Source organism: Colossoma macropomum, unplaced genomic scaffold (assembly GCF_904425465.1).
Source record: "Colossoma macropomum unplaced genomic scaffold, Colossoma_macropomum, whole genome shotgun sequence".
In the NCBI taxonomy this organism is placed as follows: Eukaryota; Metazoa; Chordata; class Actinopteri; order Characiformes; family Serrasalmidae; genus Colossoma; species Colossoma macropomum.
The window spans coordinates 20,867,763-20,885,774 of record NW_023494799.1 but is presented as its reverse complement, the minus strand read 5'-3'; the positions used below and the strand labels follow the sequence as shown (position 1 = coordinate 20,885,774).

Here is an 18,012-nt window from a genome sequence, read left to right as displayed (position 1 = left end):
AGTCTCCCTGAGGGCAAACAAGGAGCACATACTAACACACTAACGAAGTGGGTCTTCTTGACCCTACGAAGACTAACAGACACACAAATATCAGATGACCGAATCAGATCCTTAACATGGAGGACCCTACGAGAATGTCATCTGACCGAATCAGACCTACTTGTTAAAAGCAGATCCTACAAAAAATGCCAGACTAACTGACCGAATCAGGTCTCTCATACGAAAAACCCTACTAGCAAGTGTCAGATTTACTGACCGAATCAGGCCCTTTGTATAAAGGCCCTACAACTCCTGCCACATCACCACTGTGATATAGGCATTCAAAGCCCTGACCAAATTCCTGAACCAAAAAACAGCAAAAGAAATGATAACTTAGAGGTGCAGAGGGACCACGTTCCACCAAGCAGCAACAAAGGTTAAAACGCTGAATTCTTAACAAATATAGGTAAAGGACCTCCTAAAACCTATACAAACTGGGATACTGAATGTACAAATGGCTGAAAGCAATAGTGATACTGCACAAAGTACTTGAAGCATTTCTAAAGCCAAGTGAAAGCTACAGCTATAACTAAAACCAACAAATGAACAAGGTCTCCATCATTATACTAAACAGAGACAACACTAGGAGACTAGCATCACTATGCTAAAACATACTAACCCTAAATTCACTTATTTCAAATACAACCAAAATCAATAGCCTAATGTTCACATTTAAAACAAGAAAATGATTTTGTCTGGAAACAAATATTCTAAAAACTCTATATTGCTTAACCAAATTACTCAAATAATGTGACGATCAAATTACAAATGTTTGACTGGCAGTTTTCATAAAGGCTCAAAAGGTAACATGTTCCAAATACTAATTACAGATACTAGATCTCATAAATGCACTAGTGTCACAGACTCTCAACCACTAAATATATATATATATATATATATATCTATGTACACATATATATATATATATTTATTTATTTATTTATTTATTTTCTTACTCATAAAGTAAATGACTAGAAAAAGAGCAACATGCAGCTCAAATGGAGTACCTTGACTGGTAGACTGGTCAGCTTTTTGCCCAACAACACAGCAGGCATGGTAACATGGCACACTCAACTCTTTACGCTGAGAGCAACTCCAAGGCGCAATTGCTCAACAGCTAGGCTGCAGGCTTCTGCTGCCACACAGCCAAGTCAAAGGCCTCATTTAAAAGCTTTTTGCCAGTCACAAGCCCACAGCATTCAAAGATCCCCAGCAGAGAAGGAACAGGATCTATGCACTGGGCAGTCCACTCCACTGCCATCAGCCTCCGCTCCTGGAAGAAAAGCAGATGCACCCAAAGCAACACCAGTCTCCTCCACATCTGGGTCTGCAAGCAGGACTCACTCTTGAACAAGTTTCTGGAACACAGCCTCCTTAATAAAAGTTAGGCTATGGAAACACAGCAAATCTGTGACACAAACCAAATTCAATTTCTGTAACAAAAGGGAGGGCAATAAAACTACTAAAGATCAAATTCCCAAAGACTAAACACTATCCAAAACTACTCACATACACACCTCCCCCAGCAATTAAAATATTAAATAAAATAGTTTTTATTTAAATATTAATTAAAATAGTTTTATTCTTGCACAGCACTGTATATCATTAAAAGTGCACGAGAAAAAGAACTGAATGTAATTTCTGTGAAAATTTGAGAACTGCAGGTGAAACGTTTTCCCTTCTCTTCGCCGCTGAAGCCTACAGGTGTGTATTAATATGCTTATATAACAAATAAAGCATGTGACTGACTCATCTGAAGGAAGCAGCATGGTTAATTAAACACAAACTCAGCGCTGACATCTGAGGGCAGGCAGAGCCTCTGAAAGGGGTTATTTTTGTTTTTAGAAATAAGAAACACACTAATAACCGCAGATAAAGGTAAGCACACCACGCTGAGAAGACATGCAGCAGAAAAAGCCTCTGATCTTCTCAAGGGCTTCCTATAGCTCCTCTTTAGAATCTATTACTTTTCCATGATACATTAGAACACTCTTTTTTTTTTTAAAAAAAAAGGTGGTTCTTCAAGGGTTCTTTAGTAAAGACAATGGGCATCATTCACCAACCGTTCTTAAGAAAATTTCTTATTCAAACCCACTTGCGCAGTTTTACAAAGATTCTGACGTTCACCAGTGTTTTCTTATTTGGGATTTGTTCTTAGGTAAGAACAGAATTTATACCCCCTCAAGAGCACAAAGGTGAGAACAATTCTTCTTCCGAAAAGTTTTTGGAAGAATTTTTGGCTTTACACAAATACTACTGAAACTGAAAACTTTCACTCAATTACATTACCAAGAAGAGAAAAAAAAAAATTACTCCTTACAAAGCTCAAAGTCCAGGAGATCAAACCTTTCTTCACCTATCTGAGTTTCTATGCATTTGAATCCATTTTTCATATAAATGTACAATGAAACTGCCCACAGCTGTGCTAATTTGACTTTGTGTGATGACTGATACTGCTGATTAGTCACTGTATCACGCAGAACAAAGAAAACGATTAATTTATATGTTAAAATAGTTACTTTGCACTTTTAAATATTTGAGTTTGTTGTAATTCTACACCTTTGGCTTCGCACTTTTACTTTTAACTGAGTAAGATTTAAAAAACTTATTCACACTTTCACTTAAGTACAGTTTCTCTGTACTTTATCCAGTGGTGAACTATGACAACTTTAGTTCGGGCCATAAATGTCAAAACAAACGAAAAAAAGCTTTAATAATAATGCTAAATTTCTGCTAGCACCCCTATGGGATTCTAGTAGTATGTTAGTACTAAGCTAACTGTGATTTACATGAACTGTTTTTAGCCACTTTAGATTAAACAGGGATGTTGAAAGTTTATGAAAAAATCTATCCCATATGTTTAATTAGAAGCTTGTAACAGAAATTATCATAGATTTGAGCTTGTAAAATGTCCTCCAGAGTCGCAGCACAGAGCTGACTAGGAAACTAAACGAAAGCTTATACTACATATCGTATTTACAGTCAGTTATCTTGAATTTCCAGAAGGACTATAGTGATGTTTCTGGTTCCACTGAGTCTTTCTGTGGACATTTTCTACAGAGCCCTGCTGGTGACATCCTGTATAAATTCAAATAATGCAACTCAGTAAGGCGTGGAAACAAGATAATTAAGTTGTGGCCATGACTTAGTAAGGCGTGGGAATAAGATAATTCAGCCTTGACCACAGCTTAATAAATCATAATCTTGTTCCCATGCCTTACATGGCCACGACTTAGGATCTCATTCCCATGCATTACTAAGTTATGGCCACGACTTGCAACACCTGCAAGACGAGTTAGCAGACCAAAATAATAATAAAAAGAAGAAGATTCCAAATCGGATAACGATAATGTTACACACTGCTTTGTAACACACAATCACTAACAATCCCGATTGGACAATTTTCTGTTGGGTGTTTCATGAATTTAACCCTTTCATTTCTCACCAAAATGTAACAATAACATAGAATTATTTCTGCAATACTTTGAGTTTAAATACAAAAAGAATGATTATTTTCTGAAACTAAAACTACAGAGTCCTGCTGGTGACATTCAGCATAAATTAAAATAATGCATGGCCACGACTTAGTAAGGCGTGGGAACAAGACAATTAAGTCGTGGCTATGACTTAGCAAGACATGGGGACGAGGTCTTACTGCACAGCCATGACTTAAGGCGTGGGAAGGAGACAGTTTAGTCGGGACGAGATCCTAAGTCGTGGCCGTTTTTTAATTATCTTGTTCTTATGCCTTACTAAGTCATGGCCACGCATTAGGATGTCGTTCCCATGTGTTAATACATCATGGCCACGCATTATTTTTATTTATACAGGATGTGACCAGCAGGACTCGATATAAAACAAATAACTATAGATTTTAATTTAAAAGAAATCATTAGGTCATCTCTGAAGGCCTGATGAGCCCTAAGGGTTCCTCAGACCCCACACAGAATCTCATAAAGTGTCAGAAACCACATAATCAAGTTTATTCACAGTTTATTGAACAACACACAGTTTGAAGTGAACATGTGATGATTTAAGCCTGCAGTTAGCACCATGCTAATTCATGGAGTATAAGCTTGCATTACATTAGCCTCATAGCGTTAAAGCCAAAGAAGAATTCCAGACACAAAACTGATTGATTACATTTGGGGTGAAGTGATTATTCTTTGAGTTATTGCTTTAGGCCTAGAGTATCTGTAAACATTTGCCAGTAAATCTGAATTAGAACATGTTTAATCAGCAATTTTAAAGAAAATTTTTATCTCTAAAGAAAATTAATTGAAATGTGTACCCACAGAACCTCCTACGGTCACGAAAATAATGACTTTAATTAAGATCCACCCACTAAGTCCCTCTGTTCGTTCTGATTTACTGCTCACATGTACATAAGTACACTTCTAATTATGCTCATGTTCAGGAAACAGAGTCATTACTGGAGGCTAACAATGATTTAAGGCCAGCATCTAACGCGCAACAAAAAAAACTAAAAAAAATAGGCATTTACCTTGCACTCTTTGCAGCCCTGAAGCAAAACACGCTGACCTTCTGACAGAGTGTGGTCCATGTAGGTGCATTTAGCTGCAAACAGAGAAATAATCATTATTTGTATTGAATGAGTGAAAAGGATCCAAAGAATTAGGCAAATACAAAGGAAAATGAAAACTGCTTGACACAAATAGGCTCAGTTCCATCAGATTTGGCTCGGAGGACATCATCAGTAATGTGCTCAGTAACAAAACAGATTGAGTCGTTTTGAGGGTAATTTTGTGCCACAGTGACCTCTGAATGAACTACTACGATTCTATCAGATGAGTTCCAGCTCCACAAGGTTTTGGATGCGTGCGGAGAAAGATACGCCCCAGCTCATCCCCCTTCGCCCCCCAGGCTGCACCTGTTGAGAGGAGCCAATCAGCTACAAAAGCACCAGGGCCACGGACTCGAACGCCGCTTTCTGCTCCTCCGCTCGGCTAATGGACTTGAATTGATTAGCCCTCATCAAAGCCTAAAGCAATTACACGCCTCTGGCAGAGAACAATCCCACAGTCTCCCCCACCGACTGCGCACGGCTGACTGGAGACGGAGAGAATAACGGAAAAGAAAAAAGTGTGGGGGAACGGCGCACTTGCATTTTGGCACTTTTGCACTTACGTCGGCACTTCTTGCAGCACGTTCCCTCCACATGTACAGCGAGAGAATCCTCCGAACAGTTGGCAAGAGGACAGAATATTCTCCGGCACTCCACAACACCGTTCTGGAAGACAACAGACAACAAAACACAGACAAATGGCTTAGTACGGAAACAGGAAAATCACCACAGCCAAACAGATTTACATATTCAAGTAGAGTTTCTCATTTCGGACTAGCAGGTTTCTCTACCTTACACATTTTTTCATTCATGCTGTTTTATCACATGGCCACTCCATTAGAAACACCTACCTTGCGATTCCACTAACTGGCCACTTTATTAGAAACACGTACCTTCTAGCTCTGCTATGTAGGTATTAGATATCGTTTGGGTAATGGTCCATTCACAACACAAGAAAGGACCAACCACCACCCTATATTATCAAGACAGTGGCTCTGTGGTCAGAAACTGGACTAGAGGATGACTAACACAAACTGTATAAAACAGATGAGGTGCAGCCTCTAACTGTACACCAGCAACATAGATCTAAAAAAGGTGGCGGGGAAAGTGTAAGCCCAGGGAGAGAGGTATTCCGCCAAGATATATGGTTATTTTTTAATATCTCCTTACCATGCAAGAGCAGGTCCTGCAGTTTTCTGGTTCAGTCCAAAGCTCTTTGTCTCGATAAACCACATCGTTCACGTTGCAGGTCCGCTCACAGTGACAGCCCTCCAACTGACTGAGCCTGGACTCCGCATAGTTCAACTGAAACACACATACACATTTGTTTATATACCTACTGAGGATACTCATAGTCTCATATACTTTATACACACACACACACACACACACATATACACATGTATACGTTGGAGGCTGTTTTAAAATCCATGTATTCTCACACCTATGACAACCTCACAACAACTGAACTCTGCATCACTGCACCATGTCACAGAAAAATTCTTGTGCTGTTAATAGAATCAATTTTTGACTCTAATGCTGCTTGAATAGACCACGGATTGTACTGATGAAGTAAGAACCTAGCTCTGTTTAAATTGAGGGGCTGGCAACTTATTTTCATAACTACAACTAGGCTGGTCAGCTAACAGGCTAAAAGATAAACATGCTAAACAACTCCATCATTAATATTACAAGCTTGAATTAAAGTACTTACGATATGATTCACTGAAAAACTATAGCAATATAAAAGTCTAAAAAATGTCACGTGAATGTCTTACCCGCTTCAAATGTTTGTGTTTCAGTGTTTAAGTCACGTCAAAACCAGTCTTAAACGACTCCGTACTCCCTAAATTGTGTGCTAGCTACGAAAGTTTAGAAATTCTAGCCTCTACAGGCAAATAGTGCATCATTCATCGAGTATGGATGTGGCTAAGTCCCAAATGACTATTTCTTAGCTAAAGTAAGCTCTGCTGTGCTGCAGGATCCAGTATTTAAATTCCTACGTAGTGCACTATGTAGGGAGCAGGGAGTCATTTGAGATTCACCCCAGCATGAGAAGTTAGCACCTTCTCACCATAAGACTCGCGATGGTGATTTGATGACCAAAAAGTACTTGTAAAGTGAAAGATTTTGCATTGATCAGTGCTGTTAGCATATGTTCATTTTTATATGAAAAAATGTTTAAAAAGTTAATGAAGTGATTGCAGTGTACTGCGATGGGCGACCGAACATTCTTCTCATTCAGCGGTACATAGTTACTTGGCAATGATACCAACGATACCATACTCTAAAGGAACTACATTTCTTGGGGGAATACGTTTGTCAATTATTAATAATATTAACAAACATTAACAAATATATTTCTAAAAAAATTGTGTATTTTTTCTTTTTTACTGTTGGCCGCCGCTTTATAAAAGGCATAAGCTTTGCATCATGCCTAAGAACACCCTTCCCATGAGAAATTCGGGAATGACACGTGGCCTCTTGTGGCTTATTGCTTTAATATAAATTTTCACACAATGTAAGGGGCAGCTGCTGAACTTAAATTACATACAAAACTAAAATCAACAAAAATGCAGAATCTTTTTTTTTTAGACAGCAACTATGGGGTATATTATTATATGTTAAATGTTTAATGTATATAACATTAAAAACATAAAACATAAATAAAATACATCAATAAAATACAGCAATCTATGTAATAAATATATTATTCTTACATATTACATATAGATGCTAACACACACACACCATATGTATGTAAGTCTTTGGAGTTTTTGTAAAAGTGCTTTAGTTAGGAAACTTTGGTCAGTTCTGTAGGATAGAACTCTTTAACACTCAGACAGAGGACAAAAGCTCCTTAGCATTCTGCTACAAAAACAAACACTGATTGCTATTCTTCTCATTCTGCTGAGGCCCAGCCTTTACTAATCTAATATGGATGAGGATATTAACGTTTGACATTGAGGTGATCAGCTGAACCCCATTCACAAACACAGACACTAACCCCCACCCCCTGCTATACAGGCTGTAATTTGGGGACCCCACCTACATCTGACATCCATATACTCATGAAGAAACACGGCAGCCACACAGACCAGCAGAGTTTAACACTTTTAACTGGAGCCAGTCACCCTCAGAAGTCTCTGAGGCAATAACAAAACAATGTCATAATTTTACATGAATTGTTTCTGACTCATAGTTCACTGACAAAAGAGGAGAAATTACAAGGAGCTTGCAGTTTCTAAACTTTCAACCAAGACCACATTAGTGTCTGTAAACAGCAGAGGAGACGTTTCATTATAACTGTTGTTGTGTGTACAGGCTTGTTTTGCAGGAAAGTAAACAGAAAGAAAAAAACATAAATAAACAGAAAGAAAACTGTTTGGTTGTTTTCCTCATTTTTTAAAAACAGAAAAATGTCAGAAGCGACTCTATCTATATAGAATGTATATTAAATATACTTCTTATATTTTTGGGGAAGGAAAAACGATAAAGGGCCATATCGTGGAAAAACAAATTTTCTTCACTTTTTGCTGAACCACTCAGCCGGCCAGCCTACGTGAACCACTTACCGAATCACTGACTGACGCTGCACCATCATGTTATGCTGCTCTGGCCAACACGCTGTGACATATTGCATTTGTTTTCATTGAGAAGCGTCGGTTCCGTCAGGTGTGGCCACGTGGTGCACGACGGTCCAGCACGTTGAGTTGTGGCGCATCAAAAGTGAGTGGAACTGAACTTAAACTAGGCAAATGAATCCAATCAGGAGGCAGCTGGTGTTGGTGGACGACTGATGTTCACTGCAAGTGGTCATCAACGACCTAATCTGTCCAGGTTTAACCCTATTAACGTTTTGGAAAGTACTGGTCTAATGATGCTTATTACATTTTTTTGACTATTCAAAAAAATAGAAACGTTAATTCCATAAATATCGACTTAGCAAGACTACATTTGTAATGCCCACGTGTCCAACTGAAGGGGAAGGAAGCGTTCAAAGCTGTCAACATGCCAGAGCAGTGTAAATGCAGTTTGACCAAACAGCTGACTGAGCGACCGAGTTACTGAGCACAATACAGAACAGCCAATCAAATGAGCTTTTTTTTCTATGTATAGCAGTCTTGAAGGCACAGTAACAAGAACAACCTGACTAATTCACAGGGATAAAGAGAATCATAAAAATGAATGACATTTTTTTCCCATAATGAATAATTATAACTAATTATGTAATATGTAAATGTTTCATTTAAATAACAAATACAATTTAAATCAGAATTTCGATGGGCTGTGGACCACAACTGGGCCAAAAAGTACCCTCTGATGTTCACTGGGCCAATATTGAGGGGGAACAGGTGGTCCATAGCGAGCAGTGAATGGCACTTTGTAATAAAAAACAATGAAAAAATAAGTGACTTAATAATAAGAATGAAATATAGTACGTTTTCAAACCGGAAACAATACTAATTCGAGCTCTGGAACAACGCCACACAAAGCAGCTTCAACTATTTTTTGCTCCTTGTCTCCAGAAACAATACAGTTCAGTATTCGTTCACTTGTGAATGTACAAAAACATGCACTGCAGAAACATTCTGCTGAATTTGCCATCATTCTGCTGAATTTCCAATATAAAACAAGCGTACTTTAGCCTGATCTGTTGATATTTTATTTTCAATGACACGTGTAATACACGATTCCTCTCATCCAGTCTTTTCCAACGACATCCTTCTGGGAGGTGCTTTAGATTTTTAAAAACTGAGAGAACCAGCTTTAAGAGCAGTTTTTTCCTACTGTGATAAGGTTACTAAACTCTTCTGAGTAGTGTATGTCCACACATTTCAAGCCTCAGTAAGAATGCACAGATGAAACTCTGCACATTTATGATTCTTCTGTACCAAATGTTGTACATCACTGCTGTCAGAACAAAACCTCGTATCTCCATTTTTGTCATACTTCAGTTTTTGACATAATTTGAAAATGCCTGTTGCCCTTTACAGCAGGCAAATCCCTTTATAAACAATATCCCTGTTGGTGCTACTTGACCTCAGCGCAGCTTTCCATACGATAGACCAGAATATTCTCCTAGAAAGGTTAGAAAACATGGTTGGAATCACAGGGACAGCCCTATCATGGTTCAAATCTTACTTAACAGAACGTTATCAGTTCGTAAAGGTAAATGACTTCCAATAATTCACAAGTAAGATTTGGAATTCTGCAAGGCTCTATTTTAGGACCATTATTATTTACATTATACATGTTACCGTTAGGCACAGTTATAAGTAACCATGGCATTAACTTTCACTGTTATGCAGACGATACGCAATTGTACATATCAGCTAAGCCTGATGACAAATATAGGTTAAAGAAAATAGAGGACTGTGTAAAAGATGTGAAAGGTTGGATGTTGCGTAACGTCCTCCTTCTAAACAGTAACAAAACAGAGGTTCTCCTTCTGGGTCCAAAAGTGGCAAGAAATAAATTATCAGATTTAACTTTAAATCTCGCTGACTTCAGTTATACCTGGTTCAGCAGCAAAAAATCTTGGTGTCATAATTGATCCAGATTTATCATTTGATCAACACATAGGCAGCATCACTAGGACAGCTTTTTTTTACATCTTCGCAATATCGCCAGAACAAGAAATGCCTTATCACTGCGTGATGCAGAAACATTAGTACATGCCTTTATTACTTCAAGGCTAGACTATTGTAACGCACTACTGTCAGGATGCACCAGCAGGAATTTAAGTAAACTTCAACTAGTTCAAAATGCTGCAGCCAGTGTTCTCACTAAAACTAGAAAATTTGATCATATCTGTCCAGTTCTATCATCACTTCATTGGCTGCCTGTTAAATTCCATATTGATTACAAAATTCTTTTATTGACGTATAAAGCCCTACATGGGCTCGCTCCTGAGTACCTGCAAGACCTTATTTCCCATTACGAGCCACCACGATTACTCAGATCACAGAGTGCTGGCTTTTTAATAGTTCCCAGAATTCAGAAGGTTTTATCTGGGGGAAGAGCCTTTTCTTATAAAGCCCCCAAACTCTGGAATGATCTTCCAGAAAATGTTCGGGACTCAGACTCAGTTGCGATCTTCAAATCTAGGCTGAAAGCTCACTTGTTTAGTTTAGCTTTTGGTAGTTAATGTTTCCCCTTAGATAAAGGCAGCAGATCCAGGGGTCCATGGACATAGGGAATTATAGTAAACTGAGACGCTGGTGCTGTCGTCCCGCTGCTCGCACGCAATCACTCAGGTTTGTGGACGGTGGAGCGGAGGGATGCCAAATTGTTTCAGGGTGCTCCTGTATCTGTGTGCCCTTTTGGTTCTCTCCTTTTAGTTAAGCTGTTACAGTCAGATCTGCCGGAGTCATTAGCCACACTCTGGAAATGTTTTACATTTCATGTAAATGCATACAGAACTAAACTAACTCCATCTCCCTACCTTTTTTCCAAGTAAACGACTGCCCACCTGTCCGGCCGGACACTGATGGATGATTGTCTGTCGAGCTCTCCTGCTACCAGCTTCAGACCAGTTGCCCACGCCCCAGTCACCACCACCTGCCCAGCTACCGCCACCTGCCTTGGACTAGCTGCCCACCCTACACTGAAGTGGACTCCTAACTATTACTACTACTACTACTACTATTAATATTAGTAGTATAATAATTTTGTCTGTAGTTGTACCAGAGGAGGATGGGTCCCCCCTTGTGAGCCTTGGTTCCTCCCAAGGTTTCTTCCCCAGCTCTGAAGGACTTTTTCCTTGCCACTGTCACCACTCGCTTGCTCACCTGGAGGATTTACATTTAATGTTAAAACTTTGTCCTTCATGGATTTCTGTGAAGCTGCTTTGTGACAACATTGTTGTAAAAAGCGCTATACAAATAAATTTGACTTGACTTGCCCTTTACATTGTGTGTAAATTTTACAATGAATAGAACAAAAGAAATTGCTGAATGAATGGGGAAAAGTCTGGTTCCATTGACATTAAAAGTAAAATATGTTTTTCCTTCTCCTATAAAGTTATCTTTTTGGAGATACGAGGTTTTGTTTCCGACAACAGCAATATGGTATACTGTTTACTGTATATCTAATATATTGTATGTTTATGTGTATTGTGCTACAACAGAGTTGAATTACTTCTTGATGCACTGGATATATTTACCACTAATTCTTTTATTGCCACATGACATGTCAATCAATCATTCACATATTGCGAGGATAGACACCCAAACTTAAATGTGAGTTGAGTTTTATTTTCCTGTGGGCCTTTATACTTTCCAGAGATAAACAGGAGGGTCTTCAGGTGGAGAACGCTGAGAACCTCTGATTTAAATAATAGAACAGTGATAATGCTTTGCTGGTGGTGTCTAAGACCCAATCCCATTTCACCCCTCGCTCTCTTTAGCGCGTTCACATTTAGGGGTAGGGCGTCCTGATTCTTACTAGACAGAGTGGTAGGGCGAAGTGTTAGGGCTATGTGACCCTCCAAATGGAGGAAAAAAAGAAAAAAAAGCAAGATGGCTGCGCAAGAGACCAAAGAAACCCACAAATCTGAGAATCCTCTCTGTTAAAAATTACAATAACTACTGTATTATCTTAGTTTAATGCCATTTCAGTGTGTTATGGTCCTTTTCTTCATAACAAGCATTAAAATTCACTAGGAGTATGCTGATGATGGTGCAGCAGTTACATTCTGGGGCCTCAGGATCAGAACTGCAGTCAGAACTGCTGCTACATTTAAGGTGGAACGGAAAAATTTAAACAAGAAGCTGGCAAATAGCTGACTTCAGCTTCATATCAGTGATGAATTAGGGATGGGCGATAACATATAATTGTCTCTCTTTGAAGGCATATGATTCCCTTAATGTAACTGAAGCCCAGCAGTGAGGTTGCTGAACGTTACCCTCCTCTGCTATCACTGCATATGGGCAGGGTCGCCTACAGAGCACCAGTAGTAGCCTGTTAATGAAGTAGTGCTCTTTTTTATTTGAGGGTTGTTCCATTTCGTAGGGAAGATTTCAACTACCACCCCTGTAACTCAGTTCCAACGGGTAAGGTGACACTCGAAAACAACGGGTAGGGGTAAAACTAAGAAATGGGATTGAGAGTGTAAAGCAATGAAGACTTTAACTTCTTTATGCTAGACTGCTGAGCTACACACAAGTGCTAATTCAATGCAAGCCTCTAAACTGTCTTCAGGGAAAGAAATATGTATTAAATTATGGATTTGGAGTGGACGGCTCCTTTCAAGTTGCCGTGCCGTCTGCAGTCTAAAAGCATTAGCTGAGAGCGCCCATGTCATCAAAGTGTTTTTATTGATCACAGGAAAGGTCTAACAGAGCCACGTTTTCTTCATGCTGCATATAACAGTGTTCCTGACCTCAACCAGGCTCAAGGTTACACAACTCCCACAGATAATACGGTCCTGCAGCTCCACGGGTTAAAGCCACAGCACCTGAATAACAATCTCAGGCCAAATGATGGATGGATTGGACGGAGAGAGAAAGATCCAGCATGTCTTTGAGGGCTTTTTGATTTTTTCATTGAGATATCCCTCAGTGGCGAGGAAGCTGCAGAGGAAAATGAGGAGCGAAAGAATGCAGAGACGCGTTCTAAAATATCATGAGACAATAATGGCTCCATGCTGCGGCCACGTGCTTATGTTCCTGTAGATGGGTCAGGATATCATAGATATCATAGTCACATTAGGGGAAAAAAAAAGGGCCCATATCATAGATATCATAGTCACATTAGGGAAAAAAAATAATAAAGATTTTTTAATAAATAAATTTATAAATTAATAAATTTTTAATAAAGAATATGGTTCTATACAGAACCATGAAAACTCAAAGAATCTTTTGTATGGTTAAGGGCTCTGCATCATGAAATGGTTCTTCAAAATGATGCGAGAATGTGTTGTACATGGTCCTACATAGAACCTTTTTGAAAATGGTTCCATATAGCACCAAAATGGTGGTACACTCTAAAAAAGATGGTTCTTCCAGGGTTCTTTTTATATAGAACCAAAAACACTTAAAGAACCTTTTGTATGGTTCAAAGGTTCTTTGCATCACGAAAGGGTTCTTCAGATTAAAAATTTGAAAATGGGTCTATATAACACCCAAAAAGGGTTCATCTACTGTTACGTCAAGCTTGTAACAATAGCAGAACACTTATGGACAATGCTATTTATGCTATTTAGAACCCTTCAAAAACGTAAGTTTGTATATAGAACCATCTACAGCATATTCTTCATCAATCTGAAGAACCTTTCATGCAAAAGGTTCTTTGAGTATTCATGGTTCTATATTGCACCATTTTCATTGCTAAAGAATTCCTGAAGAACCATCTTTAAGAGTGTACCTAGAAAAAAAACCTATTTGGTACCATACAGATGCTTTTCAACATTCTCCATTAATCTGAAGAACCGTTTCACCATGCAAAGAACCATTACACATGCAAATGGCTCTTTGGGTGTTCATGGTTCTATAGAGAATCATTTTCTTTGCTAAAGAACCCTTGAAAAAACATATTTAAGAGTGATGCTAATCGTAATTTTAATGATGCCTTATTTCCAAGAGTGTGTATATATGGTGCACATCAAAAATTCAATGCATAATATTACATTTTATCCTTGTGTTATGGATGCTTTTGACTGGCAAGTCTTAAACATACAACATTAGTAATGCTGCACTTCATATATTTTTGCATAAATTTGGCATATTGGATGATGCACAGCCTGTTAGCTGTAACAGCCTGTTTTACTCTGTAACTTTAATTCAGCACATTAATCAACTCGGTGACTGGGGGCCTTTTGACATAAGCACCAATAATGTAATTAACCGTAAGCCTGTATCAGATGTAAACAGCTCTATTACCATTCAGTCACAAATCCAGGACGTCCTGAGTGCTATTAACATTGCCTTCACTTCATCATTACATGCTCCTCATGTCACACAGTAAATATCTTATATGTTACACAAAGCGGTACAGTTTTATTTTTAACTGTCTTCCAAGAATAAGAGCACTGAGCTGTTCAAACGAGGTTAAAACGAGACCAAACTTTATTCTACTGGAGCAATTTTCTGAGGAGCAAGGCTGGCAGAGAACTAGTAATATACTTCTAAAGTGTGAAAATGTTCAGTGACTCATTTGGCTGAATAAGAGCTGACAGAAAACCTCGCTTAACCCGGTGTCAAACAAAAAGTTTTCTGCCAACTTCTTCTTGGCAAGTTTTTCCCTTTTTAGTTAATGAAGCGCGACTAATTTCTACAAGACCTTGTACCTCGATTTTAATGTTTTAATAAAAGCGCTTGATGTAGTAAGTAAACACTGTTAAAGTTTCATACCCTCTCTGTCCATACAGCCCACATACGGAAACTAAGTAGAAAAGCAGCTTGTTTTGTGTTCATTATGTGATGTTACAACCATGAATAAATTTACATAGGAAAGCCCATTCAGCCTACAGCAGCTTAGCCCCACCCACTCAGCCTACAGCAGTTTAGCCCTGCCCATTCAGCCTACAGCAGTTTAGCTCTGCCCATTAAGCCTATAGCAGTTTAGCCCACCCATTCAGTCTACAGCAATTTAGTCGCACCCATTCAAGCTATATCACTGAGCTTGACTGTCTAATAAAAGGTGAAGTTTAGAATTGTAAAATTGTTAAACATAAATGATGAAATTAATTAAAAAAAATATATAAAAATGACAATTTAAATGAAGAAATATCCAAGACCCTGCACTACTAGCAAATGTGTGAAATTGAGCAGGTCTGATTGTGGGTTTTAGTCTGATCTCTTCCAGTGAAGCTCATGTTCAGACTCAGGAGAATTTGATCTGCTGATTAGAGACTTTTACACAAACTTGTGGAGTCCATGCAGCTTGAGTGCACACTGTCATTAAAGCAGAAAAGGGACGCACCACCAAAGACCACCAAATCACCAAAGATTCATGTTAAAATTCAAGGCCTTGAATAGGAATGAATCTGCTATATATGTACTTTTTTGCTATGGTCATTATGCATTACTTGTTATATACACCTTATTCATTCTGTTTAATACCTGCGAGGCTCCTTTGCTCTCCTCTCCTTCTGACACTGCATCTGTAATTCAGCCATTTCTGATGCACCATTTAATGCTTAACTAATGCACCTTTAAAGCAGCATGCCTCCTTTTTTAACATTTCTGCATAATACTCCGTTCTAGAGAAAATTACAGAATCAGAATTGGTCACAGTGGTGGTGATAGGAACCAGACATCCACCTCTAAAAGCTCCCTCACAGAAAGTTATTTCATGAAATGTTTATGAATATGCTGCCTGATGAATGAGACATTGTTTTATGACAGTTTTGAGAAGATTTTGGCCTAAAAATCCATTCATCGTGGAAGAACACCATATGCAGGGTGTTTTGGGGCAAAATAGTCCTCAAAGAAAATTTATTATTTCCAATTTTCCACTATTTTTCCATCATCAAGATTCCATATAAAACTCAGAAGACACGTGTAGGTTCACTGGTGGTTTTGGATAGTAAATAAAATGCCTACATTTGCGTTGTAGTCATGGTGACCCCTGGTTCCTATCACCACCACTCTCACACACTCAATTATGCAGACATTTAAAAAAATCTGTGAAATTTCTATTTATGATTGATCTATGTAAATGAGATCTGTTCTGATTCGCTGAATCCTGTATTGTGCTGCATTCAAAAAACAGAAGCCAGAGTTGAAACACTCCTTATAGCTTCAGCACAAACAGGCAGAGCTTAACTGCTGTAGGTGGACGGTTTGGTTTTTGTGACATCATAAAAATGAATGAGGACTGGGAAGTGAACAGTACGTTTTAAAACTTTTGACATTGTTTACATACAACAAAGTCTTTTATGTCACAAAAGCAAGGTTATCTGCCATTTAATATATTTAAAGGTCTATTGTAAACAGAGTATCCAGCAATGCCATTGCAATACGGTATTTTATCCATATTTTCCAGGCCTAATTTGTATTATAGAGATGTAATGACCTATACTCAGGGTACAAATGTACATGCCCACCCCCCTTCTCCCCCTCTCCCCTATATCTTCTGCACCTCATTATAACGGACGCTGCTGTGCAGCAGCGTTTGGGTAATGCTCTTCATTTCAGCCTCTTTCACGGGTTGATGCATTTTCAACAGCGATGTCAGCTAGGTGAGGAGTTCCCCACAGAGAGGGTCAGAAAAAGACACGCACTGCTCTCCATAATGACAGTGCTGTAGCTCCACTGCTCTAACCCTTTGAAGCCACAACAAAACCAAATCATGCTGTAGTTTTATGCGAATCACTTCTGACTTGTAGTTCACTAAAACAAGCAAAGAAATTATATGGAAATTGCAGATTCTGAACTTTCATTACAGACCACATTAGTATTTATAAGTAGAAGAGTGGAAACAGAAGTGCAGACACTGACCTGTCCTTACAGAACACAAATAAAATGAAAACAGACTTCATTATGTAACACACAGCGTAATTAAAGGAGATTTAAAAAAAATCTTCATAAATCAATGTGTGAGATGTAAACAGAGTGATTCAGAGTGGTTTGGTGTGAAATGGTTGATTTCTTTACAGTGGTGGTAAAAGGATACCAGGGGTCGCCATGACTACAACCCAAATATACACATTTTATTTACTATCCAAAACCACCAGTGAACCTACATGTGTCTTCTGAGTTTTATATGGAATGATGATCGGATCATAGTAAAAAATCTGAAAAAATAAGGGACTATTTTGCCTCACACGTATCCCTCCACCATGAATGGATTTAAAAAAAATACATGTTTTAGAACATAAATCTTCTCAAAACTATAAAACAATGTCTCAGACATCAGGCAGTGAATTCATAACCACATAATGTAATAACTTCCTGTGAGGGAGCTTTTAGAGGTGGATACCTGGTTCCTGTCACCACCACTGTGAACTATTCTGACTCAGTAAGTTTCTCAGAACAGAGCATTTCACACCAAACCACTCTGAATGACTCTGTTTACATCTTAACCAAATAATTATACGGAAATTTTGAAAAATATGTGGAATATCCCTTTGAATGTGCAAATGTTATTGCATTAAACAGTACGGCACAATAAGAATAACTGCTCTAGACTTCTAAGGGTTAAAACAGAGAGAGAGAGAAAGAGAGAGAGACACTTTACCTTCAACGTCATTTTGGCCAGAAGCTCCTGCAGGTCCATGATGCCCTGTACAAGGCTGAGGAAGTCACTGCATGTTGGGCAAGCTCAACAGAGGAAAGAGAGCGGTAGAAACAGAGAGAGAGAGAGAAAAAGAGAAAAAGAGAAAAGAAAGAAAGAGATGTGATTACACAACAGGGTCAATTCACTCCCACCACCGTGTACAG

General features: G+C 38.6%; 1 protein-coding gene across 1 annotated transcript in view; it reads right to left on the bottom strand.

Annotated features, from left to right (window-relative positions):
• LOC118819330 (protein kinase C-binding protein NELL1-like) overlaps positions 1-18,012 on the bottom strand; it is a 377,055-nt gene that overhangs the window by 199,535 nt on the left and 159,508 nt on the right. Inside the window, exons 7-10 of the mRNA XM_036587069.1 lie at positions 17,810-17,892; positions 5,795-5,929; positions 5,188-5,290; positions 4,544-4,617 (exon numbers count right to left, since the gene is read on the bottom strand). Coding sequence (XP_036442962.1) covers positions 4,544-4,617; positions 5,188-5,290; positions 5,795-5,929; positions 17,810-17,892 — 395 coding nt within the window. The remainder of the gene's footprint in view (positions 1-4,543; positions 4,618-5,187; positions 5,291-5,794; positions 5,930-17,809; positions 17,893-18,012) is intronic.